Source organism: Stigmatopora nigra, chromosome 17 (assembly GCF_051989575.1).
Source record: "Stigmatopora nigra isolate UIUO_SnigA chromosome 17, RoL_Snig_1.1, whole genome shotgun sequence".
Taxonomy (NCBI): Eukaryota; Metazoa; Chordata; class Actinopteri; order Syngnathiformes; family Syngnathidae; genus Stigmatopora; species Stigmatopora nigra.
Genome location: NC_135524.1, coordinates 10,739,684 through 10,765,776, shown reverse-complemented (window position 1 = coordinate 10,765,776; position 26,093 = coordinate 10,739,684). Strand labels below are relative to the sequence as shown.

General features: G+C 42.1%; 2 protein-coding genes across 13 annotated transcripts in view; one reads left to right on the top strand and one right to left on the bottom strand.

Moving 5' to 3' along the window:
- cnnm3 (cyclin and CBS domain divalent metal cation transport mediator 3) overlaps nt 1-18,098 on the top strand; it is a 42,110-nt gene extending 24,012 nt beyond the window's left edge. Inside the window, exons 7-12 of one of the 6 annotated variants that reach the window (XR_013329520.1) lie at nt 3,661-3,830; nt 3,900-3,996; nt 11,374-11,504; nt 11,566-11,713; nt 11,787-11,906; nt 16,226-16,291. Coding sequence is in view for 5 of the 6 variants with exons in the window: in XM_077738102.1 (XP_077594228.1) it covers nt 3,661-3,830; nt 3,900-3,996; nt 11,374-11,504; nt 11,566-11,713; nt 16,226-16,278 (599 nt within the window). In the remaining variant the exon portion in view is untranslated. Of the gene's footprint in view, nt 1-3,660; nt 3,831-3,899; nt 3,997-11,373; nt 11,505-11,565; nt 11,714-11,786; nt 11,907-16,225 lie in introns of all 6 variants that reach the window. The other 5 variants (XM_077738105.1, XM_077738103.1, XM_077738106.1 and 2 more) reach the window with 5 other exon arrangements.
- A 977-nt stretch (nt 18,099-19,075) lies between these two features.
- The window catches only part of zfyve16 (zinc finger, FYVE domain containing 16), a 58,654-nt gene continuing 51,636 nt past the window's right edge, over nt 19,076-26,093 (bottom strand). For all 7 annotated transcript variants that reach the window (XM_077736619.1, XM_077736623.1, XM_077736618.1 and 4 more), the window contains one exon: nt 19,076-19,662. In XM_077736619.1, the coding sequence (XP_077592745.1) occupies nt 19,504-19,662 (159 nt within the window). In that variant the 3' untranslated portion in view covers nt 19,076-19,503. The remainder of the gene's footprint in view (nt 19,663-26,093) is intronic.

Genomic DNA, 26,093 nt, shown 5'->3' with positions numbered 1-26,093 from the left:
TCCTGCCAGGACAACAGACAATGTTCTTTCAAGTGCACTTTGAAAAACATTCCATGTTACTCCATTCTTAGGGAAAATATGCTCATCCTAAACCAATTATTTTATTTACAATTCACCTAATTATTTGGATGAATGCCATGAATTTTATCATGCCACTATTGCATTGTAAATTTCCCATCTGATGTCGTTAATCAGCCAAATAATTCAATACCTACTATACTTTGTAAATCACCTCATATGATGTTTACTTAAGACACGAGTCATTTCCCATAGCCTGTTACCAAAACAAAAATCTACAACAATTAAATGAGACAAATCAACCTTTTGTTAGACAATTCCTAATTACAAACTTTAATGTTTTAAAAACCTTATCGTCACCAATATACCATAATTTTGTAAATTTTGTCATCCTGGCCTTTTCTTTAACCAGCCAACCCCCTGGATTAAAGTATTTTGAACAATCAAAAAATTCTGAAATAGTATTAATATTATTTTATCCTCCAAAAGCTAGTTTCCTTTAACTAAGACCCCTTTGAAATCCACAATTGCTCAAAAATGACTATTTTGGTCTATTTCCCAAATCCAAAGCTTTTTACCAAATCAACCTTTTACTGAACAGATTTTTTCTATCCTCTTAATACATTTCATTTTAAAACCCAAAATATCAATGCGAAAGCATTCGCATAACCTTGCATTTCTTGCAGCCCATGTATTGTTCTTATTCTGAAAAGTCCAAACAGAAAACGCAATTAGCCGTTAACTATGACCTCCACTCTTGCTGCGAAAACAGCATTGTTATCTTATGTTTACAAACCAGCTTTTTCCCTGTGCCCAAATACAACGCTTTTTAGAGAAGACAACCATTAAAACGTCAAATTAACCCCTCTTCCGATATTCAACTACATAACAATATTTTTCCAAGACCCCATATATCCAGAATATGTATGCTGCAAGCACAACAATATGGCAAAAACCCATTTTCTGCCCTCAAGTTTGCTTCAGCACCCCCAAGGCCAATTATTATTATTATAATGTCTTCACGGAAAGGATCACAAAATTTTAGTCGTTTACACGGTCCGAACGCTCCCGAAAGCCCAACACAGTTAAATCGTCTGCCCCGCGGCCCACATGTTTCACTCCCATCTAATCAGCAGCCGCTGCACCAGAAACGCTTCCCCCGCAGTTGACACATTTTTTGGCAAGTCTAGAGCATAATAAAAACACAAGTGACATTCCCTGCTAAAATTTAAATGATCATTTTGTATATATTCTTTTGTCTTTTTAAACACCATCTTCCCGCTAGCGGACGGGATCAAAAACCAAGCTGCAATAAGCCATCACATTGCTGTAAATTGACAGTACATATAGGTTATATTAACAAAGCACCACCAGCACTTGGAAATAACCATTCTAATTGTTGTTATACAAGCCCAAGCATCACAAAAAAACCCAATTTAATTGTAATCACAAAACGTCATACCTGGATTAACCAAATTAAATACCAGTGTCTCCATTAATTTTCTAGCTCCCTTTATTTTTGTTAAACTTCCTCCGCGCCCGTCACCTATCTCGGTAAATATTTTCCCCGTCAGCCGAGGAGGCCCCGCTATTTTTTCCTTACCAAACAGTACTTTCCCGCCGCCACGGTCTTAAATATATCCCCGTTATCCGAGGGAGCCCCCACTATTTTCCCAAAATAGTATTTTTAACTTCTCCCCGGCCTTATTTCGCCATTAGTGTCTGTGGAACAAGCTGTTACACTTTTATCCACTCACATATTATTTATATATGTATATTACCTCCATTAGTGTCTGTGGAACAAGCTGTTACACTTTTATCCACTCACATATTATTTATATATGTATATTACCTCTATGCATTAGTGCATATATTATCCTGTATTCTATGCATTTTAAGCTGGCCAGCAAACCCATATTTATTTATCCATAAATATAGCTGTGTAATATTTTTAAAGCGCTTTGTCTTACCAATTTTTTTTTCCAATCCTTACAAGTTAGACGTATTTTTTGGATCGTCATCCAAACCCGCCTTACAACACGTGTTTCCCATATTTTACTTTTTTGTAGTGAGTTCGTGTGCCTCACAGAGTTAACTTTATTATATCTATTTTTATTATTATCACTCCTTCGACTGTATTTCCTAGGCTTATCTTAATTTTACTGCAGAAACCACACAAACAACATACAACGTATATTCGTGCCTACCCTTTAGACACAGGACACTCCCCGGCCCCAATATTGTACCTCTAGTACAATACATTCGTGCCTACCCCTGAGACACAGGACACTTTCCAGCAAAGTGCCCCACCGTACCTGCCATTGACTAGTATAAACACAGGGTTTTATCGCCGTCACCCAGGACGCGAAACCAGCCCAACAATGGGCCTCACATACAATGTCCCTTTAACGCATTTGTAAACACCTTCACAACATGCAGACATTAATGTGGACTTACCCGAGATCCATCAGATGTCTCCCTCCAGCAGGAAAAGTCTTCAACCGCCGAGAATCCAGGCGCCCCCGTCGAAAAACTCCGGCCCACCAAGGGTTTTGAAGACGCCGTGCGCACGGTCACTTACCAGATGTCGAACAGCAGCGCCTGGGTTCTCGCTCCGGTATATTGACCTCCATGGCTCGAAGGACCAAAATGTCAGGTTCATTAATAATTACCTTCGTCCGTAATTATCAATAACTGCAGGAAGACATCTTATTCAATTATTGACATTTAATTAAATAGAAATGGATACAACAATGGGTAAAAGCCTCCGAAGGGGAGAGTCAGCAAGTGTCACCTTACAACTTCCGAACGTCTCCTCGAATAGACGTTTTCGTCCCATTCTTATGGTCACAAGTTACAGAGTTGTTGATCATTCCATCACGTATGAGTAAAAACAACATCTGGGACTACAATAACAATCAAAGTATTTTACTAATAACAAAAACAGGGACTAGACCTAACAACATTTAGATTAGAGTAATTATACAACCTCCTTGACCTAAGAATCATATAATATAATCATAATCATATAATCGTTACATACAGAAAAACCCGAAGTGTACGGTTACATAACGATAACAATATTCTTGTTATTGTCCGAATAGCCCTGTCCTCGTCACCAAGGGCCCACCAAATCTCAAGGACCCAGATTGGGTGGATTGTTTGTATAACCATCCTGGAACAGGCTGTCTAGGTTAAAGATGACTTGGTGTGACCTCAAGACTTTTGAAAAACAGAAAGAGAATGATTTAACAAAGTAATGAATTAATACAAAGAAAAGAAAGAGATTGATTTAATAAAGAAATGAATTAATATAACTATTATAATAATAAAACAGAATAAACCCAACAGCGTGTTTCACAGCTATTTCTAGTTTTTGCCGCACACCATTTCAGTGCCGAAGAAGATGCGCTTCCCTGGCTACTGCCGTTTTTCACCGCCATTTTTCATATCTTCTGGTTGCAAGTGTTAGTGTAAATTTAGACATTTTATGCACTTTTTTTATACATCAGAGAAAAATCTGCCATATAGTGAAGTCACAAAAGTTTAAGCCACAAAATGAAGGATCTCAATAATGTATATGCATGTATTCACAGAACAAATGTGTGTTTTTATAACATAGCTCTGCATGTGTTTGCTCAGAAGTGGAACACTTCAGTCCTTTGCGCATGTCAGAGAAGATCCTTTTCCACCTTCTCCGTCATCCCAGTGTTAACCAGGAAGTGCACTTTGACCCCGTCAACCGCCTAAGCCCTGCCCACTACTTGTATACACGCAACCACCCGGTGGACTACTTCATATTGCTGCTGCAGGTGAGCGTGCCAGAGATGCCAAATGTTTTTGCATTGAGTTGACGTTGAGCTGTTTTTTTTCCACTGCAGGGTCGAGTGGAGGTGGAGATCGGTAAGGAAGGACTCAAGTTCGACAATGGCGCTTTCACCTACTACGGCGTGTCCGCGCTCACGCTTCCATCTTCAGGTTAGAATAGGAAGTGAGACTACTGTCTGTAAATGAAATTGTGAGCACGGCGCCGGTCGGTGACGAGGCGTGGCCGGTCTGGCGGGCGTCCACGCCGGCCAGAAAAGAGACGAGGCGGCGGGCGTCCGCGGCGGCCAGAAACGAGGCGTGGCTGCTCTGGCGGGCGTCCACGCCGGCCAGAAACAATGGCTAGGCAGTGGTCGGTCCGGCAGGCATCCGCGCCGGCCGGTAACGAGGAGTGAGCGTAGCCGGTCCGGTGGGCGTCCGCGCTAGTCCCTTAAGTGTTTGCCAAGCCCCCTGTCCTTAAAGGACACCAGAATCTTAGAACGGTCGGGCACCTGTCGCCGGCAGAGTCGTCCAGGGGCGCCAGAGCATTGCCGCTCTCGCCGTCGCCGGCCCCGTCATCCAGGGGCTTGGAACGGCGAGGTCGGACGAGGAACTTGGTCAGGAACTTGGTCAGGAACTTGGTCAGGAACTTGGTCAGGAACTTGGTCAGGAACTTGGTCAGGAACTTGGTCAGGAACTTGGTCAGGAACTTGGTCAGGAACTTGGTCAGGAACTTGGTCAGGAACTTGGTCAGGAACTTGGTCAGGAACTTGGTCAGGAACTTGGTCAGGAACTTGGTCAGGAACTTGGTCAGGAACTTGGTCAGGAACTTGTCCAGGCCCTCCTTCCGCTTCACCCTGCGGCGCGGCGCTCGCTGCCTCCTCCGGGAGGATGGCACAGCACACCCGCCGCCCATTGTAGATGGCCAGACGACGAGGTAAAAATTTTTGCTGCTGCGCCTCCCCATCCAGACAAGATGGCCGGTCGATGCTCCTCCCTGAGCCTCCTCCCCGGCCGCCACGCAGTGGTCCACTGTAGGCGGCCCACCGACCTTGCTGGTTCGGGTAATCCGGGTTGGAATAATCGGAAAGGAAGTAGAGGTCATCATCCTCCGGTGGAGGGTACCGGGGCCCAAATTGATCTAGAAAATCACTGTCTCAGTCAGATACCCCGTTAAGAAATCAATTAGCTCACCGTCGTCCTCCTCATCAGAATAGTCCCTCCATTGAGAATAAGATCCGCTGGATCTTGACATCAAATAACATGGGCGATTTACTGTGGTTGTCGGAACCTGGGCAAATTGACTTAAAGGGCGTAGGAGTGAATGGAAGATCAGAATTTCCTCTTAGCCGAGATTTCTGTGCTGCAAATATGTGCCTGATGGGCCTCCCCCACGGTGTGTCCATATTGAACTCCTCATGTGAGCTTGAGGGGCTTCTCATTAACTCCATGTGGTCGGGTGGCTTGAAGGAGGATGTCTGGCGTCGACGAGCGCGTCGGCGCGAGCGTGGGTGGCGTCTCGCTGGGTCCATTTGGTCGGATCGGTCTGTTACGGTCGTGCCATGTAGCGTGGCGCGACCGGGGGAAACGTTACCCATGTGTCAGATTCAATCAACTCAACTTTCTAAGTCACCGAAATAGCTAATTTGTATTGCTGTATGTATATTTTTGACCGAGCAGATTTGATCACTTTATCTGTTAACCCACATTTAAGTCATAAAAGAACCAAACTTCATGAATGTTTTTTTGTGACAAAGAAGTATCTCTTCCAATCATTCCATCAGAGAAAAATTAGAGTTGTAGGAATAACTGGAAACTCGAAAGAGCCATGACATTATGTTCTTCACAAGTGTATGTAATCTTATGACCACAACTGTATTTCAAAATAGCGAAAAGATAGTGTTGCGTCTGTTCTGGCTGACCCATATCTTCAGAAGCAGGGACAGAAAGAGTGAGACCAATTTGAAGGAAATAACTATTACCAGACAGCAGGATGGGGAAAGCTCAAACAGCGGTCTCCTCACAGTCTGTTCCTTGCAACAACCCCCAGCATCAACCGAAATTGTCATAGAGACTTTGGACTGACATGTTAGGACATCTTCAGGGTAAAGTCGCTATGATGCAGGGCTATGTCTCTATGACAACGATGTGTTTATACTTACAAAAACTGATAAAATATGAACAAACAATTACAAAGCAACTTTCTCATCTTCAATCTTATCTTACAATTCCCCCTGTTCTGAGTGTAAACACATCAGAACCTCGTTCGCTAGCGACGCTACTTTTCAACGAAATTCTTCACAAATTACTTCGAACTGGAGTTTAAACCGACCAGAAGGAGGCAACAACCCTCACGCAGTTGAGAGAAAATTCCTCCCTAGAGCCCCTAGAGGGAACAGAGCCATCAGGATTTTTGAGGAGACTGACCAGTGTTTGTGTTCGGAGGGGGGCATCCGAGCCCCACACTGGATCATGGGGGCGGGAATCAAGGCTCCGGCATTGACGCCTGATGGGTAGACGTGGGTTGGAGTCGACTGTGGGGATCGAATTTGTTGTAAGGATGTATGTGTGGTCGGAGACAGATGTAGAGACACAGAGGCTAGTTGAATTGCCATGGATGATCATATTCACTTGCCATCCGCAGAGCCACCATACTTGGTCCAGTACTGTAAATAATTGTGACTTGTCTGATCTCGACGCACCTGGTGACGTGAACTTCGTCTAAAGAGGTCTTGGGATCTGGTCCACTGAATCTGAAACAGGGTGAATAAGTCTGTTTTCCAGATTCAGTGTGACCAGATCCAAGACCTCTTTAGACGAAGTTCACCGTCACCAGGTGCGTCGACGATCAGACAAGTCACATTATTTACAGTACTGGATACAAGTATGGTGGCTCTGCGGATGGCAATGTGAATATGATCATCCATTGGCAATGGCAGTGGGCATGAGGGAACAGACATAACATCTTATTGGTTGTGGCGCGGGCTTGACCATGTCAGCACTTTCCAATAGTGGTTAACCTCCTATGACCTGCCGTTCACATGTGGACATTATATTTTTGTTTGTCAAAGACTACAATATTACATTTTGGACTACTAGGGCCAGGTGCCCACTTATGATGTGGACATCATTTTTTCTCAGAAACTACATCATGTAAAAAGATCATTCTTTTTTTATTACACTCAGCTCCCAATTAGTCTAAATATAAAAGAGAAGATAAAAGCATACCTTGTAAGAGGCTGGGTAAATCCTGCAAACTGTATGTATATATCTATATTCATACATACAAAGGAGGAAATAATGATTTGGTCAACCAACAATTGTGCAAGTTATCCTACTTGAAAAGATTAGAAAGGATTGTAATTGTAAACATGGGTAAACCTCAACCATGAGAGACGGAATGTGGGGAAAAAAAACTTAAAATCGATTTTTAAAGTATTTATTAGCAAATCATGGTGGAAAATAAGTATTTGGTTTCAAAAGTTCATCTCAATATTTTGGTTTCATCTAACCATAACACATTCTCCCAGTCCTCTTCTGGATCATCCAAATGCTCTCTAGGGAACTGCAGACGGGCCTAGATTTGTACTGGCTTCAGCAGGGGGACATGTTTGGCAGTGCAGGATTTAAGTCATTGTCGGTGCATTGTGTTATTGATAGTAGCCTTTGTTACCGTGATCCAAGCTCTCTGTAGGTCATTCACTTGGTCTCCCGTGTGGTTCTGGGATTATGGCTCACCGTTCTTGTTATCATTTTGACACCACGGGATGAAGATCTTGCATGGAGCCCGAGATCATTGGAGATTATCAATGGTCTTTTATGTCTTCCATTTTCTAATAATTGCTCCCAAACACCAAGCGTTTTACCTATTGCAGATTTAGTCTTCCCTCTTCTCAGCCTGGTGCAGGTCTAAAATTTTGTCTCTGGTGTCTGACAGTTCTTTGGTCTTGGCCATAGTGGAGATTTTGGAGTATGAGAGACGGTGGTTGTGGACAGGTGTCTATTATACCGATAGGACTTAAAACAGATGCTATTAATACAGTGTACAACAAGTGGAGACCTCTTTGACAGCCATGATCTTGTTTGTTTGTAGGTGACCAGATACTTATTGTCCACATTAATTTTGAATTAAATTCTTTAAAAATCAAACAATGTGATTTCCTGTTGTTTTTTTTTCCACATCCTGTCTCTACCCATGTTGACAGTCACATGCCTCTCTAATGTTTTCAAGTAGGCGAATTTGCACAATTGGTGGTTGACTAAATACTTATTTGTCCCACCAAGTGTCCGGGGACCAAGTGTCCGGGGACCAAGTGTCCGGGGACCAAGTGTCCGGGGACCAAGTGTCCGTGGACCAAGTGTCCAGGGACCAAGTGTCCGGGGACCAAGTGTCCGGTCGCCAAGTGTCCGGTCGCCAAGTGTCCGGTCGCCAAGTGTCCGGTCGCCAAGTGTCCGGTCGCCAAGTGTCCGGTCGCCAATAGTCCGGTCGCCAAGTGTCCGGTCGCCAAGTGTCCGGTCGCCAAGTGTCCGGTCGCCAAGTGTCCGGTCGCCAAGTGTCCGGTCGCCAAGTGTCCGGTCGCCAGGTGTCCGGTCGCCAGGTGTCCGGTCGCCAGGTGTCCGGTCGCCAGGTGTCCGGTCGCCAGGTGTCCGGTCGCCAGGTGTCCGGTCGCCAGGTGTCCGGTCGCCAGGTGTCCGGTCGCCAGGTGTCCGGTCGCCAGGTGTCCGGTCGCCAGGTGTCCGGTCTTCAGGTGTCCGGTCGCCAGGTGTCCGGTCTTCAGGTGTCCGGTCGCCAGGTGTCCGGTCGCCAGGTGTCCGGTCGCCAGGTGTCCGGTCGCCAGGTGTCCGGTCGCCAGGTGTCCGGTCGCCAGGTGTCCGGTCGCCAGGTGTCCGGTCGCCAGGTGTCCGGTCGCCAGGTGTCCGGTCGCCAGGTGTCCGGTCGCCAGGTGTCCGGTCGCCAGGTGTCCGGTCGCCAGGTGTCCGGTCGCCAGGTGTCCGGTCGCCAGGTGTCCGGTCGCCAGGTGTCCGGTCGCCAGGTGTCCGGTCGCCAGGTGTCCGGTCGCCAGGTGTCCGGTCGCCAGGTGTCCGGTCGCCAGGTGTCCGGTCGCCAGGTGTCCGGTCGCCAGGTGTCCGGTCGCCAGGTGTCCGGTCGCCAGGTGTCCGGTCGCCAGGTGTCCGGTCGCCAGGTGTCCGGTCGCCAGGTGTCCGGTCGCCAGGTGTCCGGTCGCCAGGTGTCCGGTCGCCAGGTGTCCGGTCGCCAGGTGTCCGGTCGCCAGGTGTCCGGTCGCCAAGTGTCCGGTCGCCAGGTGTCCGGTCGCCAGGTGTCCGGTCGCCAGGTGTCCGGTCGCCAGGTGTCCGGTCGCCAGGTGTCCGGTCGCCAGGTGTCCGGTCGCCAGGTGTCCGGTCGCCAGGTGTCCGGTCGCCAGGTGTCCGGGGACCAAGTGTCCGGGGACCAAGTGTCCGGGGAACTGGAAGCCCTCATAGTCCATAAAAGTGATGAACAGAATCGGTGACATAGGGCAGCCCTGGCTAAGTCCAACCCCCACAACGGATCCGATACTACTGCCGGCTACGTGGACCAGACTCCGACACCGGTCATAAAGGGACCAGACCCCGCGTAACAAGGTTTCCGGAAAACCCACTCCTCCGTAGTAACCCCCACAAGACTGCCCGGGGGACACGGTCGAACGCCTTCTCCAAATCCACAAAGCACATGAAGACTGGTTGGGGGAACTCCCCTGACTGCCCTAAGACCCTGCTGAGGGTGTAGAGCTAATCCACTGTCCCATGGCCTGGACGAAAACTACACCCGAGAATCACCAGTACCCCAGAATAGACCTTCCCGGGTACTTGCAACACACCTTCCTTTTTATAAACGGGAATCATCACCATCTAACAATCCAGAGGCAATGTCCCGATGTCGACGCAATGTTGCAGAGGCGTGTCAACCAAGACAGGCCCACAACATCCAGAGCCTTTAGAATCTCCGGGCGGATCTCATCCATCCCCGGTGCCTTGCCACCGAGGAGCTTTTTAACGACCGTGGTGATTTCAACCCTGGAGATAATGGAAAGGCGTGCCGATGGAATTGAGGAGGTTTTCAAAGTATTTGGCCCACCGATTCTAAGTTACCAGTTTCGATGTTTAAACATTCAACATTTTTGTGCTCAGGACAATGAAATAAAAGTTGACTTGGACTTAAAAACGAACTTTGAACACAACTATAACAACTTTAAACAACTATATTGAATATTTTGCAAGAAAAAAAAGACTGGTATAGAAGAACCTGATCACCTGAAACCACACAGCTGTGTAAATCCCATCCCCACTATGCACTGGGTTGGTGGTGCGCTGCTTCCTTTCCCCTTCTGAGGTGTTGGACGGTTGACGTATTTTTTCATGGAGCCACCCGCAAGTCGTTCTCACCAAACGCAGGTTTTTGCCTCAAAGACGACCAGAGCTGTATGCCACTTGGCCGCCCGGTACCCGTCAGCTTCCCAGGGCCAAAAGGGCCCGGTACCACTCCTTTTTCAGCCTGATGACATCCCTTACCGCACATTATTATATACACATTTACACATATAAACATATACACATATCCACATATACACATATACACACATACAAATATACACACATACACACATACACACACACATACACACATACACACATACACATATACACTTACACATACAAATACACATAAATATACATATAGTAAATAATTTTAATTTGAGTACTTGAAGTAAATTCGTTCCGCTCCGCTTGATTTCAATACTAAAAAAACAGGTTATTGGAGCTGTAGTCCAAGTCCAAATATTGCTATTGTTGTCTTGACACTGTTAAGACGATTGCCAAATTGAATGGCTCCGACGATGTTGTCTTCAGTCTGTCTCTGAGTGTCCCCATGCAGTGCGTTGACGTCTTATGGTATATTGCTCTGAGAGAAGCAGCGGTGCCTTGACTTCCACCATGTTTTATCTGTCTTCTGCTTGCGGGCATCAGTGTGGATTTTGTCATTTTTATGAATTTTTTTATGCTTCAGAAAAAATATGCAATGAAGTGAAGCAGTAAATTGGCGAAGGATTTAATTAATTTATACAATAACATTGTGTATTCCTTTTCATTCACTTTTATTTTTGTTTTCAATATATTTAGTTTCAAATATATTAAAAACTATGAATTTAACTCTGAATATACTCTAACAAAAATAAGGGAAGTAGGTATGACTTAAAAAAATGTTATTAAGCTCAAGGGGGCAATTTTAAAGTGAACAATGTCTGTAAGCCTTCTTGATTATAAAAATAGATGGCATTTCCTTGGCTAATCAATTAGTTGATTAATTTCGGCGGCCCTAGTTGACCTGCTATTGACGGCATTAGACATTTAATCAATTTTGACTGGGGAAGGTGAATGAACGAAAATCAATTCACGCCTGCCAAATGGATATTTTGAGCTGCCAATTGAAGCCAAGTTAAGATAGATTTTAAGTATTTACACAAGTAGGCTGACAATGGCTTTAGTACAATATGCCTATCTCTGTGTGCGCAGTTCATCAGTCTCCGGTGGTGAGTCATCGTCAATCCCACAGAGATCCTTTCGAGACTTCGGAGGCCACCAGTCCATCCAGTTACTGTCCTGACTATACTGTCAGGGCACTAACAGACCTGCAGCTCATCCGCGTAAGTCGAGCTAGTCACCTGTGCACACCCCCATTCCCGCTCACTCGCCGTGTGCACGCAGGTGACACGTCTCCAGTACTTAAACGCCCTGATGGAGTCGCAAGGCAGAGAAAGCCGTGAATTGGTTTCTGAGCTGCACGAGATCAAGATCTTCCCCAACAGCCATACCGAACTGCTTGACGACAGGAGCGCGGCATCGGGCACACCAGGTCAGTTGCCGCTAGTGAACTTACGAACACCGACCGTCGCATGTTTACTGTCAGCGCAACTAAAGAAAAGCAGTTTTGCTTGTCCTTCCCGACTTTCTTCTCCAGACTTGAACTTCTCTTTCTTTGACACCATTGACAACTACTACTAGTACAGCAGGTGAAGCTCTCCACACGTGCAACGCTTCTCTTGTGGGTGTGTGTGGCTCTCTTATGTAGTACTGCATATATGTATGTATGTGTGTATATTTATATACATATATATACATATAAACATGTATATATATATATATATATATATATATATATATATATATATATATATATATATATATATATATATATATATATATATATATATATATATATATATATATATATATATATATATATATATATATATATATATATATATATATATATATATATATATATATATATATATATATATATATATATATATATATATATATATATATATATATATATATATATATATATATATATATATATATATATATATATATTGATAGGTTCATTAATAATTACCCTTCTGATGTAATTATCAATCACTGCAGGTAGACATCTTATTCAATTATTGACATTTAATTAAATAGATTGCATCATGGATAAGGACCTTAAGGGAAAATACAGCAAAGGAACAAGACTTCCCCTTGTCTTCAACAGTATCCTCTCGTACAGTAAATCGCGTACGGCTTTAAGGCCATGAATCAAAACAATTACAAGGTTGTTGATTAATTCATAATGCATAAGCAAAAAACAACATCTGTAACTATAATAACAATCAAGGTATTTTACCAATAACAAAACAGGAGACTAAAACCAACAACATTTGGATTAAAACAATCACGCCTTCATTTGACCTAACAATCATATAACAATTACATAAAGAAGACCGAAGTGCGTCACGCGGTATGGCCACAATGCTGGAAATGGCAGATATCCGTCTTTGTTATTAGCCAGTGACCCTGGCTCCATTGCAAAAGAGAACAACCGATCTCGAAGCCCCAGATTGGGTGAGTTGCTGGATAAACAATCCTTGAAAGAAGTCCATGTGAGAGAGGAGCAGCCGATTGTTTATGACCTCGAGCCGAACAATAGGAAGAATGATTTAACAAAGAAATGAATTACTACACATATATGTATAATAGTAATAGAGAATAAACCCAACATTCCGCCGTTTTTATAATATGTATGTTATTAATCATTTCTTAGTAATCACAAATGGAAATGTCGGGTGGCTGCGACTTTACCCGCCTACTCCTTACTCACATGGCTGGTCTGAAAAAGAAAGAACAATCATTTTCGTCCAATTCGTCCTTTCCCCGGTACGTTTCATAAACCGGAAGCAAGATATAATTTGTGTAATTTAGAATTTGTAGGGGCAATTGCAGTAATTATAAGTCGGCTTAGCAACGATGTGCAAACAGGGGATAAGACAACACCCATGTAATGTCAAGGTAGTAGCAAATATGGCTACAGAAAACACAACAGATATGGCCAAATCCTTACATTTTCCAAAGGTCTTATCCTACCAGTCTGTAAAGCGGATAATTCTACTCCAGAATGCTTTTTCATATTGTGGTTTTAGGGTCTGCAGGCCACTAATGGCCCTGGTTAAGGACCCATTGGGTGACGTGTTGTTCGGTATGACGGTGCAACATTGTTTTCCAAACATTTTGCACACACGCCCCCTTGCTCCGTAAGGAGCATCTCCACCGCTATGCGATCCTGGAACGCCATCAGACTGGTAGCTGCCAGTTGCTCCTTTATGGCCACGAATCCCTGTTCAGTATAATTTCCAAGTTCTTGGACATTGTAATGCAGGTAATTTATCCCATCCACATTTTTGTTTTGGGACTCCCATCCTGCTGCGATCTGATTAGCCAGCTTATACTCATCTGGGACGCCCCGGGGGATGCCAATCGCATCAATGTATGTTGGATCTCCTTCCCTCCATGCCGCTCGACGATGTCGGGAGGGACCCTTCACCACACCAGATTTCTGAGCAGCCAATTGTATCTCCTCCACTGTAGATGGAAAAACAGACACCGGTAAGAGCAGTGAGACCATAGCATCTAGTCCTGCCGCGTTTCGGCAGGAGTTGTATAATTTATCTCCACCACACCACCACCACCATAGGTCAGAACGTGGTATCAGGGTTGCAGTTTGTTTTAGAACGCCGGCACACCACATCTCATTTATCGCCCCCAGCTTCAGACCATGCCCTGTAAGGTTTAAGCAGGTAAAATGATTAAACAGTGGCAAAATTGACTTCCCATTTACTGCGTACCTGGATAGACACTGTTTCAATATTTTTCTGTTACAAGTAGGACACATTTTTCATTTGTAAAAACACTTTTCCCAAAAAAAATGGTGATTGAAGGAGTTGTTATATCTGATCGTATTTTCCCTTGTCTGGTAGTTTGTTTTAATGCTTTGTAAGATGGTTTAGTCTCAATTGAAACCCTTTCGCATATGGAGACGTCAAACCCAATATAAAAGAGTTCTCTATAGTTTTCTGGTATTGCTTGCTGAGCAATAATCTTTCCAATCAATATTGGTGTTTCCCGTATTTTATTAAGTCAGATAGCTTATCTTACCCGTCCCCTCAATGTTTCAACTGAGACCACCCTTTTTCCAAAGTAGCTCCACATAGTGCTTGGCCCTCTTCTTTACACTCCATTAACAGCACCCAATTATCCCCCGTTTGGGAAATCCCTGTTTCAGAAATTATTTTCACAAGTTAATATATCAGTCCCAGCTTTCCAATCTTGACCAATTTCTGCAACAAGGCTTTTCCCAATCCCCTTTTTGGGCTGTTATGTACCACACATATTTCCCATCATAGATTGATCCCTTGTATGGCAACCGGGACGTTGCCGAGTCCAAATATATATTTTCAATCTCGAATGCATATCTGGAAATTTGATTTAGTAGGTAATGTTAATCAAATGTAAATGTAAATGTTGCTCGCTTTACCCTCCCGTAAGAAGGAGTATCCTCAATTGAAACGCCTCTGCCTTTCTCTCCAACTGGAGAAAACAACTCTACTGTGGAGAGGAATAGAATCACAATCATCATTAATCTCATTGCCCCATAAGCAATAATTGTTTTCAACATTACTTTTTGTCTTTGTTTAGGGAGTTTTCCCTCTTGAAACGTTTCAATTTAGACAACCTTCCTACTGTGGGAAAGGTACATCCGTGTCCCCCTCTCAGCTACTTTGATAGCCGTTGGCGTGGTTAGCAACACTTGCCATGGACCCTCCCACTTCGGGTTGCTCCAATGTTTTTTTTTTTTGCTGTGTATCAGCACCCAGTCTCCAGGAATCACCGTCACTCTGTCTGTTTCCTGTTGAGAAGCAAAATCTACTTCTGATAGCTTACATTTTGGTGCGTTTTTCTAAAGATTTCGTCATGTAGTCTGCTTGATTTGCCTCATCATCCAATTCTCATTGTGTAGTGAATAATAGCAATTTGTAAGGTCTACCAAACAGGACTTCATATAAGGCCCGCCAATTGTGGATGGTAGGCGCAATAATTTCACAACGAAATATAAAACCTCGTGCCAATTTCTTCAATTATTTTATTAACAAAATGGGTGCCATTATCACTATACGTAGTTTCTGGAATTCCGTATCGTGGAATGATATCTTACTTAATTCAATAAAATCCATATGTATCTTTTGAAATGGATATGTAGCTTTTGAGAATTACCCGCGTCTTGGCCGTACAGCCCCATTGAGGTTATGCCTAGCATAAGTCAAACATGCTATGCATATAGATTTAAACCATAAGCTTTGTAGTGCCTTTGTAGCAAGGCCATCAGCCCCCTTGTCTTCAAAGTATCCTCCCGAACAGTAATTCACGTATGGCTTTTAAGGCCAAAAATCAAAACATCTGTAACTAAAACAACAATCAATGTATTTTAACCATAACAAAACAGGAAACTAAAACCCACCCTCTATGGATTAAAACAGTCACGCCTTCATTTGACAAAACAATCATATAACAATTACATAACGAAGCCCGTCAAAGAAGTGCGTCACGAGGTATGCACACTATACGAGTGTTATGGAAGTGGCAGATATCCGTATCTTGTTGGAAGCCCGAGTCCTTGCTGCCTCCTCGGAGCCCGATACTGGGTGAGATGTCCGATAAACAATCCTTGGATAAGAACTAGATGACTGGTTACGACCCTGAGCACTTTTTGAACAATTGGAAGAATGGTTTAACAAATAAATGATTTACTACACATATATAAATATATAATGGTAATACAGAATAAACCCAACAGGTCTTTCATGCACAAAAAGGATATTTATTTCATTTTTAAATTTTGCAATCTTTACATTTTTTTCCTCATTGATCATTTGATTATTTTATTTTTTAATTTTGCATTTTTCAAAATGTTTTCCTTACTGATTGCTTGGCAAAATGTCCCCATGTTCCTCACTTACTTGCTCTACTTTCATTGGTTGGTTTCCTGCAGGCGAAACAGAAGGTGGTGGCCATGATGATCAACAACAAGTTCAAGAGGGTTGACTAATGAAGGCCACTTCCAGTTTTCATCTGACTGGACTAGATTCATCTCCATTCCTTTTATCGTTGTAATTATCATTATTTCTACTATTAATAATACAGTGGTACCTGAACTTACAAATGCTTCTACGTATAAAATATTCAGGTTATAAAAAACCTTTGTTCCAAGATGTAAAAACAATCCAATTTATGAAACAGTGAAACAAATTTAATCATTCTCTGAAACGTAAATCCACTTCTTTTATCAGTTTTTTTCTTTTTGAATGTTGTGACACAGTAGCATTCCCATTGGCTATCTTCCAAAACCGTGCTGCCCTTCCATTCACTAAAATGAACCTGTGTCTATACTTGTACATTCTTTTAAAAGATTCAGCGGGTAGAATTCATGATCATCTAACTAGTTATGACAATTCTATTTAAAATAGCTTTTAACTTACCAAAAATCACGAAACCACTTCTTGAACGAATTAATTTTGTTTGTAGAGGTACCACTGTACTATGTTTTATAAACACTGTGTGTAGATTTTTATTATATTAACTTTGATTTTGTGACAAAGTATACGGTTGTTAACAAGCATCCATCCATTAAGACGCTATTGGCAGGGATTTTTTTTTTTAGTAGGGGTGTCGTAAAATAAAATTTAGCATTATTTCCTTTCGAATCAAATAGCAAATAAATAGAATATATATTTTTTTAATGAAAAATAAATTAAATGGTTGTTTGTCTCATTGTGCCCTGTGATTGGCTAGCGATCAACTTGGGGTGTCCCATGCCTACTGCATGAAGTTGGCTGGGATGGGAACAAAATGAATTATTGACTAAATTAATTCACAAAAAAAAGAAAAAGAATTATATATTTTCTCTAAAGATTTTTTAGACACTTCATATTGGACTTTTGCAGCTGGTCAGTCAATGAAAAATAGTGACACATCCTTTCGAATCCCTAAATTAATTCAAACTTAAATGAAAGAAATGTGATTTTGTCTATTTTGTGTTTATGCAGAAGTTGATTTCAATAGCCAGCTAGAGAGCAAAGATTTTTGGTTTTTACAATATTGAATTGCTCTTTTTTTTTTTTTTTTTTTTTTTTTCCAAAAATCTTTTCATTCCTCCTTACCTGGATGCTCAAATTTGCCCCTCAATTCTTCCCATTTTGTTTTTTAGCACTTTATTACCACTTATTCACAAATATTCTGGATAATTTTGAAAGGGTCGATGATAACTCGTGCCTAGTAACCCTGGGTAACATTCTTGGGCCAGCTGATAATGTTTATCAAGATAAGGGGATGCAAAAGTTTTAGCTACACCCTACAAAGGTAATTTGTTTATTGACCTTTACGACCTTGCTTACTGTTTCTTCTGGTAAATCGTTTGTGTTCAAAAGCAGTCATAAACATTTCAGTGTGTTTGATTTGTTGAGACTTGAAGGGGTTAAGAGCAATGTACGTTTATTTGACAAGGTTAATGTTTGTGTTAGTAGCGTCAGGAAGAAACTAAGGAGTAAATGATTAGCATTGGCAAGTTAGCAAATTATTCTCTCTGTCTTTTCTGTGGGATCAATCATCTGGACATGATGCCTTTTTTCCCCTAATGTAAAAGGTTTTTTTTTTTAAGTGAATGTGGGAAAATAATTGACAAAGTGTACTATTCATGGGTGTAAGTAAGCAAACAAGTAGTTTGAATACGAGTTTTAAGATGTTGAATGATTTCTTATTTCATTTACATTTGTATAGTTTCATCCACAGAGGCTTGGATTTTAATACTTTAATTGAATACATTTTTGCCAGGGAATAAAGACACTTGTTTTAAATGTCTGAAATTGGATTGGATAACTTTATTCATCCCGTATTCGGCAAATGACATTGTGGCAGTAGCAAGAGGGTGATTAGACAGAACAGCAAAGCAAAAGCACAAACTACAAAGAAAATAAAAGTAAACAGAATCATCAAATCATTAAGACATAAATAAAAGCAGCAAAAACACACAAGCAACAGTGGTCGGAGCAACCACCGCCGCTGGCTGCCACTTAAACACCGCCATTTTGGTTGCGGTAGCTAAAATGGACTCAAAAAGACGTTGTAAAGTTAGACAAAAACTGGAACTACACACACAAAGTCTTCCACGAGATGGGGAACTTCTGCAGATTGTGACCGAGGTAGAGAATATGCAAAGTGGCTCTTCCAAGCTTATCCGCTCAGTTCCTCAGTAATCTGAAGCTGAAGAAAACAGCAGCAGGGCAGAACTCCTCGACTCCGTTGCCGGTAAGTGCCGACAACTCTTCCTTTCTATTTCACGATGGAATGGTTGGTCAGAAGCGGTGCCTCTTCTCACGGCACTTTTATCCAGCTCTGAAACTTCGGCGGCACCAAGGTGTTGCTCCTGCTGCGTCCCATGTGTGTGACAGCGTAGGCATGGCTCACCAGTTCCAAAAAAGAAGTAGCCGAAAGAAGCCAGGCTAACAGAACAAGGAAAGTTGTAATAACATTAAAGTACAAAGTAAAGTAAAAAGGAATGTATTAAGAAATATTGAAATGTAATTTAAAAAAAGATAGGAGGGCTGTAAAACAAAATCGTGTACAGAGCTACTGCCACTGACTCCCGCTTGAACGGTGCCATCTTGAATAATATATATATATGTACAGATCTTGGATAATACGTAAATGTAAATATATATATATATATATATATATATATATATATATATATATATATATATATATATATATATATATATATATATATATATATATATATATATATATATATATATATATATATATATATATATATATAATGTGTGTGTATGTGTCTGTACAGTGGGCCCTCGCGACTTCGCGGTTCAACCACCGCGGATTCAGAGCTTTGCGCTTTTTTTGGGGGATATATGTATATAATAGATAATAATACATTACATATTTCACATTCCGATAACTATATTTCATAAATACATTTATTGATAATTGCATTTTTTTTATACACGAATACATGTAGTATGGTATGTAGTAATAATAGGGGCAATCATACTTAGCAGTTTTTCAGTTAGCGTGGCCACATCTACTTTACATTAGCCGCGATATTCGAGGGATTACTGTATTATTGTACATGTTGTAATAAGGCTTTAAAAAACGTTCTTGTCAGTGCTAGGATTCTGCTGGGTCGCTGACTCCTTCCCCGGGTCCGGTTTAAGACATTCCAAGTGGACCCAACTCAGCACTTGAGTGTCTGTGTTAGATAGCGTGTGTGATAAAGAAAAGCAGTTCTATGTCCGAGGCCGGCATTGGCATGCTGGCATCTCCCCCATGGATGACGGGGATCAGCATGCCATCCAGCTCGTTCATGTAACGCTGAGGGAGGGGCCAGCCGCCCGACCCAGCCTGATACTCCACCTATGAAAAGAAAACAGTACGCAGTTGAGACTAGTGCTGTTAAATTTTCTTATATACATATTCAGTGCCGTGAAAGAGTATGTCCTTTTCCTGATTTTTTTCTTTTGCATTTACACACAAAAAGGTTTTCAGATGATCAAACCAATTTTAGTATGATTGAGACAACCCTAGAAAATGGAGTTTCCTTAATGATTTTATTTACCAATGCAAAAAAAATTACAAACTTGACCCTCGATGTAAAAGTAATTGCCCCCTGATCCAAATAATGGGTTGTGCCACCTTTGGGCAACAATTACTGAAATGAAGCGTTTACGATCATGTCTTTCATAAATAACACTGGAGAAATTCTGGCCCACTCACCTGTGGAGAATTGATTCAATTCTGCAATATTATAGGGTTTTCTTAGCATTAGATCACACCACAGAATTTAAATATAATTTCAAACTGGGCATTGACGTGGACACCCCAAAATCTTAACTCTGTTTTTTATGACCTTCTTTGAATCTTTGTCATACTGCATGCTGCAAGAGTGCTAGAGTTTGAGCACACACAGGGGCGAATAGTCTTTTTCAATATTTGCTGACAGACAGCAGAATTCATTTCACCATTAATTACAGCAAGTCATCCTGAGGTAATGAAGGAGGCCCAGACAATCACATTGCCCCCGCCATGCTTCAGTGTTGGTATAGTGTTATTTTGATGGAACGCCATGCCCTTTGTTTTTTGCCAAATGCAACAAGCAATGCACCTTCCAATAAGTTAAACTTTTAACTCATCAGTCCAGATAATGTTTTTCCAAAAGTAGGGAGGATCATCAAGCTGCAGAGCTGCCAACTTCTCCAGAATTTCCAGAGTTTAGCTCCTAAACTACGCAAATCTAAAGAAATTGTCACCTACATTTTTTGAATAAACTATTTCACTAACATAACTGTGGAGTATAGAATGTATTCTTTATACTTTTATTCAGTATAGTCACTAGGATAGAAATTTGCAGAGCCTAGTGGAAATTTCCATCAAGACACCTATGAGTTAGGGGCGCGTGATATACAAGACACGCCCATTTCTTTGTTCACCTCTTCCCGGCTAAAGTTTGTAACTAGGTCACATGACCCTTTGTTAATAAAACTAGCTTAACTGTTGGGGGTAGCTAGGGATTCAAACTGGTCAGGCTGGGGGATGGACACATCTCCCAGCGCTGGCTACTCTGACCCCTCCTTCAGCTGAAGTCTAGTGAATCTCATCAAGACTGACTCCGTGTGCTTCTCTGATCCGAAGTTATTGAATATATACGGATTAAACCCGACAACAACCAACTTAGCAAATAAATTCTTTAAAAATCAAACAATGTGATTTTCTGTTTCTTGATTGATTTTTTAAAAATAATTTATTTGCAATTCATGGTGAAAAATAAAAAGTTCATCTCAATACTTTGTTCTGTACACTTTGTTGGCAATAACGCAGGCCAATCTCTTCTAGAACAGTGATGCTTTGGGGCTGTCGTTGGGCAACACAGACTTTCAACTCCATCCACAGTTTTTCTATGTTGTTTAGATCTGGAGACTGGCTAAGCCACTCCAAGATCTTGAAATGCTTCTTACGAAGCCACTCCTTTTTTTGGCCTGGCTGTGTGTTTGAGATCAATGTCACACTGAAAGACCCAGCCATGTTTCCTCTTCAATTTCCTAGCCGATGGAGGCGCATTTTCAGTCAAAATCTCTTGGTACATGGCCGCATTCATTCTTTCCTTTACAAAGATCAGTCGCCATGGTCCCTTTGCAGAAAGACAGCCCCAAAGCATGATGTTTCCACCCCCATGCTTCACAGTGGGTATGGTGTTCTTCGGAAGCAATTCAGTATTCCGTCTCCTCCAAACACGAGGTCCTGTGTTTCTACCTGTGGTTCTATTTTGGCTTCATCTGGCCATGACACATTCTCCCAGATCCTCTTCTGGATCATCCAAATGCTCTTTAGCGAACCGCAGCTGGGCCTGGGTGTGTACAGGCTTCAGCAGGGGGACACTTCTGGCAGTACAAGATTTGAGTCCCTGATAGCGCATTGTGTTACTGATAGTAGCCTTTGTTACTGTGGTCCCAATTCTCTGTAGGTCATTGACTAGGTGCCCCCGTGTGGTTCTGTGATTTTTGCTCACTGTTGTTATCATTTTTTATGCCACTGGGTAAGATCTTGCATGGAGCCCCAGAAAGAGGGAGATTATCAGTGGTCTTGTGTCTTCCATTTTCAAATATTTGCTCCCACAGAAAATTGGTCAGTGTTCCAATTTTGTATGAAAGATTTGAGGAAAAACAAAAATGAGATACAATAAGGAAATGATTTATTAATAACTTAAATCGAATAAAGCATGTGAAAATGTGCCCTGCACCGCTGGAATAGTTCCCTCCGCGGCCGTTATTGTGGGAAACGTAATTCCCGCATTTGTCCGCCAGATTCTACCAGGGGCCGAACGCTGTCCACTTTGTACTATAGTTTAGACTTTTACTTGTGCGCTATTTATGTGTGTGAAAATGTCCCAAGTTGTATTTGTATGATTTTTAATCACTTAATAAAGGGAATTGAAATAATTAATAAGGAGAACATTTAGTCGAGGTGGATAGGTAAGTAAGTGAGAATCTTGAAAAGTCTTACCCCTGGGACTTTGACAATGTTTGTTGAATTATAGAAAACAAATATTAAAAGTCGTCCAGGGCAATCATCTTTGGACTTTTTTTTCCAAAACTTCCGTCAAACAGTACTGGAGAAGGGCAACTTAAATCCAAACAGGTAAGAACCAGTAGTGAGAAATAAATTCATTCATTCATTTTCTGAACTGCTTCATCCTCACTATGGTGGTGGGTGTGCTGGAGCCCATCCCAGATGACCTCTGGCCATGGTCAGGGGACACCCTGTATTGGTGGCCGGGCAGTCGCAGGGCATGAGGAGACACACAACAATGGGCCCACGCTCATACCTAGATGAAATTTAGTGGCCAATTAGCTTACCATGCATGTTATTGGAAAGTGGGAGGAAACCTGGTGAAAACCCACACAGGCCCAGGGAGAACATGCAAAGTCCACACAGGTGGACCAACCTGTATTTGAACCCAGGACTCCAAAGCTGTGAGGCCGACGTGCTAATTCAGACAGACACAACACAAACTACAGCCCGCGGGCCACATACGGGCCCGCTAGGCGTTTTAATCCGGCCCGCCGAAGATGTCCAAATAATGTTTTGTTTTTTCCCCAAGATGGTCCCGTCACGCAGAATCCAGTGGCAGTAGCTCTGTCCACTCTTATTTGTTTTTTTGTGTTCTACAGCCCCTCTATCTTTTTTAAATGCCATTTTAATATTTTTTAATGCATTTCTTTTTACTTTACTTTGTACTTTATCCTTTAATGATGAGTGATGAGTATGTTAATACTTTAGTCCTTTTTTGTTTATGTTTCATATGTACTGTTAACGAATTCAGTTTTTTATATGTATCTTGTTCTGACCCGGCCCATCTGTCAAATTTTTCAAGTCAATGTGGCCCCCGGGCCGAAAAGTGTGTTTCAACAGGGATACATTTTGCATGGTTGTTATTCATTTTAAGACAATGATTCATTTTCTTTCATTTGTGTCTCATATTTTCCTACAAAACTGGGACACTGAACAATTTTATGGGGATTAGTAGGTAGTTGTACGTGGGTTCTGTTTCCACTCCCCCAGTGTGGGGTTGGACACACTTCCACTCTGGAGTCGCTCACGGTGAGAGACACAGAGCAAGTGTGGGTATGGGTGGTGGGACGGGACCTGAATGTTGTTTGTGCGTATGCACCAAACAGTAGTTCAGAGTACCCACATATTTTGGAGTTCTTGGAAGGGGTGCTGGAGAGTGCTCCTTTGAGGGACTCCCTTGTTCTGCAAAGGTGGGTCAATGACTGAGACTTGGAGGTGGTGGGAGTGGTGTTCTATTGTTAGATTTCTGCGGTCCTCGTAGACTGATATTAATGAAAACCATGTTCCACTCCATGTAAGTTCGTCCAACCAGTCTACAAGTGCGTTGTAGATTTGGAGAAGGCATTCAACTATTTCCCCCGGGGAGTATTATGGAGGGTATTCTGGAGTAAGGTGTTCCGGAACCCCTGATACGCGGGGTTCAATTGCTTTATGAACGGTCACACAGTCTGGTCCGCGTAGACAGTAGTAAGTCAGATCAATTTCCAGTGGGGGTTAGACTCCGCCAGGGATGCCCTATATCACCAATTCTTTTGATAGCTTTTATGGACTGAATATCTATGTACAGCCGTGGCGTTGAGGAGGGTCCGGTTTGGTGGCCTCAGTATTGCATCACTGCTTTTTGCAGATGTAGTTCTGTTGGCTTCATCAGGCTGTGATCTCCAACTCCTGCTGGAATGATTCACAGCAGAGTGTGAAGCAGTCAGGATAAGAATCATCATCTCCAAGTCTGAGACCATGATCTTCGGTCATAAAAATGGTGGCATGCCCACTCCAGGTCTGGCATCAAGTCTTTCCCCATGTGGAGGACTTTAAGTCTCTTGGGGTTTTGCTCAAAGTCTCTTGGGGTTTTGCTCACGAATGAGGGAAAAATAGAGCGTCAGGCGGATCAGTGCAGCGTCTGCAGTGATGCAGACTCTGCATTGGTCTGTTGTGGTGAAATAGGAGATGAGACAAATTGCGAGGCTCTCTATTTACAGGTCGATTTATTTTCCCACCCTCATTTATGGTCATGACCAAAAGAACGAGATTATGGATACAAGCAGCTGAAATGAATTTCCTCAGCAGGATTTCTGGAGTCCCCCTTAAAAATAGGGCGAAAAGCTCAGTCTTCCAGGATTCGTAACATTGGATCCTGTATTCATATCTTGAGGCACTGATTTTCATATAAAAAACTGAAAATATCATACCACGAGGCATTCATGAGTAGAGGTACAACTGTACAGTGGTAACTCTATATACGAGCACTTCTACATACGAGCAGCTCGAGATAAGGAGAATTTTGAGCAATAATTATCTCTAGATACGAAAACAATTTTGAGATGCAAGAAAGCCAGGTGGCCAAGACATGAGAGGCTGTTTATCATTGTAGCGCACTGTCTTTTTTTCCGCATCTCTTTCGTGTATAATAGATATCTACAAGCACTGGACGGAGAGTTGCATTTTTTCAGTGTTTTTTTCCCATCGCTCAGCGCGAATGCCGGAACGATCGCTTATTCGAGCAGTATACTATATTACTTGTAATATTTCTGGTCGCAACTATACCTCTTTGTAATATCTCTGCGTTGCATTTTTTCAGTGCCCCTTCCCCCTCTTAGCTTGTTAGCTCCCGTTAAGAGCGATCGCTAATTCAAGACTACTTCTCGTTGGCAAGTGGTCGTGCGTTATCCTATTGTGAGGACACTTGTGTGCATAATTTTCAGGATATTTTGAAGGGAAAACAACAGCAAACAGCCCATTGATAGCGAACGTGAGGGTGGAACCATGGCAAACAGCTAACCCGGCCAGAAAGTATGGAATTGTAAAACAAAATTAGAATTCAGTTGTGTAAAGTTATATTAAACATAAACAATAAACATTATTCAAATTAAAAAAAAGAAAATAAGTATCTGGATGAGAACTTGATGCTTTTTTAATTACAGAAATTACAATTTTCTTACCAGAAGTTCAAGATTTTGTGGCAGCCATATTGCTACTAATGTCAAAATATCTCATTTCTGTCGATGTTTCATATCACTCCAATAGTTGTCACTTTCGAACAAGAAATACAATGAAAAAAAGAATCAAAGTGGAATTTTGTTTTATATCAAAATCATGGCTCCTGGCATCTGGTGAGTCAGAGCACGTTTAACTAGGTTTAGACGGCAACGCCCAAGGTAATGGCCGCGCCCCAACCTAGGTAAGATGGCCATGCCCCGAGTGAGCAGTGACGAGAACGTGAGTTTGTTCACGTTCTGCAAGATACGTTCATTCTTTGCTTAAATTTTATTCATAGATGTCAAAATAAATTTTGTTTTGTGTTTCTCTTCTCTATTTTGAAATAAATGACCATATTGCGATTGGCTTGCGTCATTGTATCATGGCGTTGTCAACTCACAATTTCGTGCATGTTTCATCTGCATATAAGCCGTACCCTCGATTCAGTCACCATCTTTTTTTCCGACAAAAGCGCCTTATGTAAATACAGTAATACAAATGCAATTCCTTTTTTAATGAATTATTATTTATATGTTTTTATTTTAAAGAGCTTTCAAGATGTCTGTTCTATGGATTTCATCAGACAAAATCCTCCCCAACTTGTACTCCAGTGCGACTTCCACCTTTCACACTAGACCCCAAACCCCCCCCCCCCCCCCCCAAAAAAAAAACACAATGAAAAGTACCTTTGATTTCAATATTACGGTAGTTAGTACCATGAGATGTCAAAAAATGACAAGTTT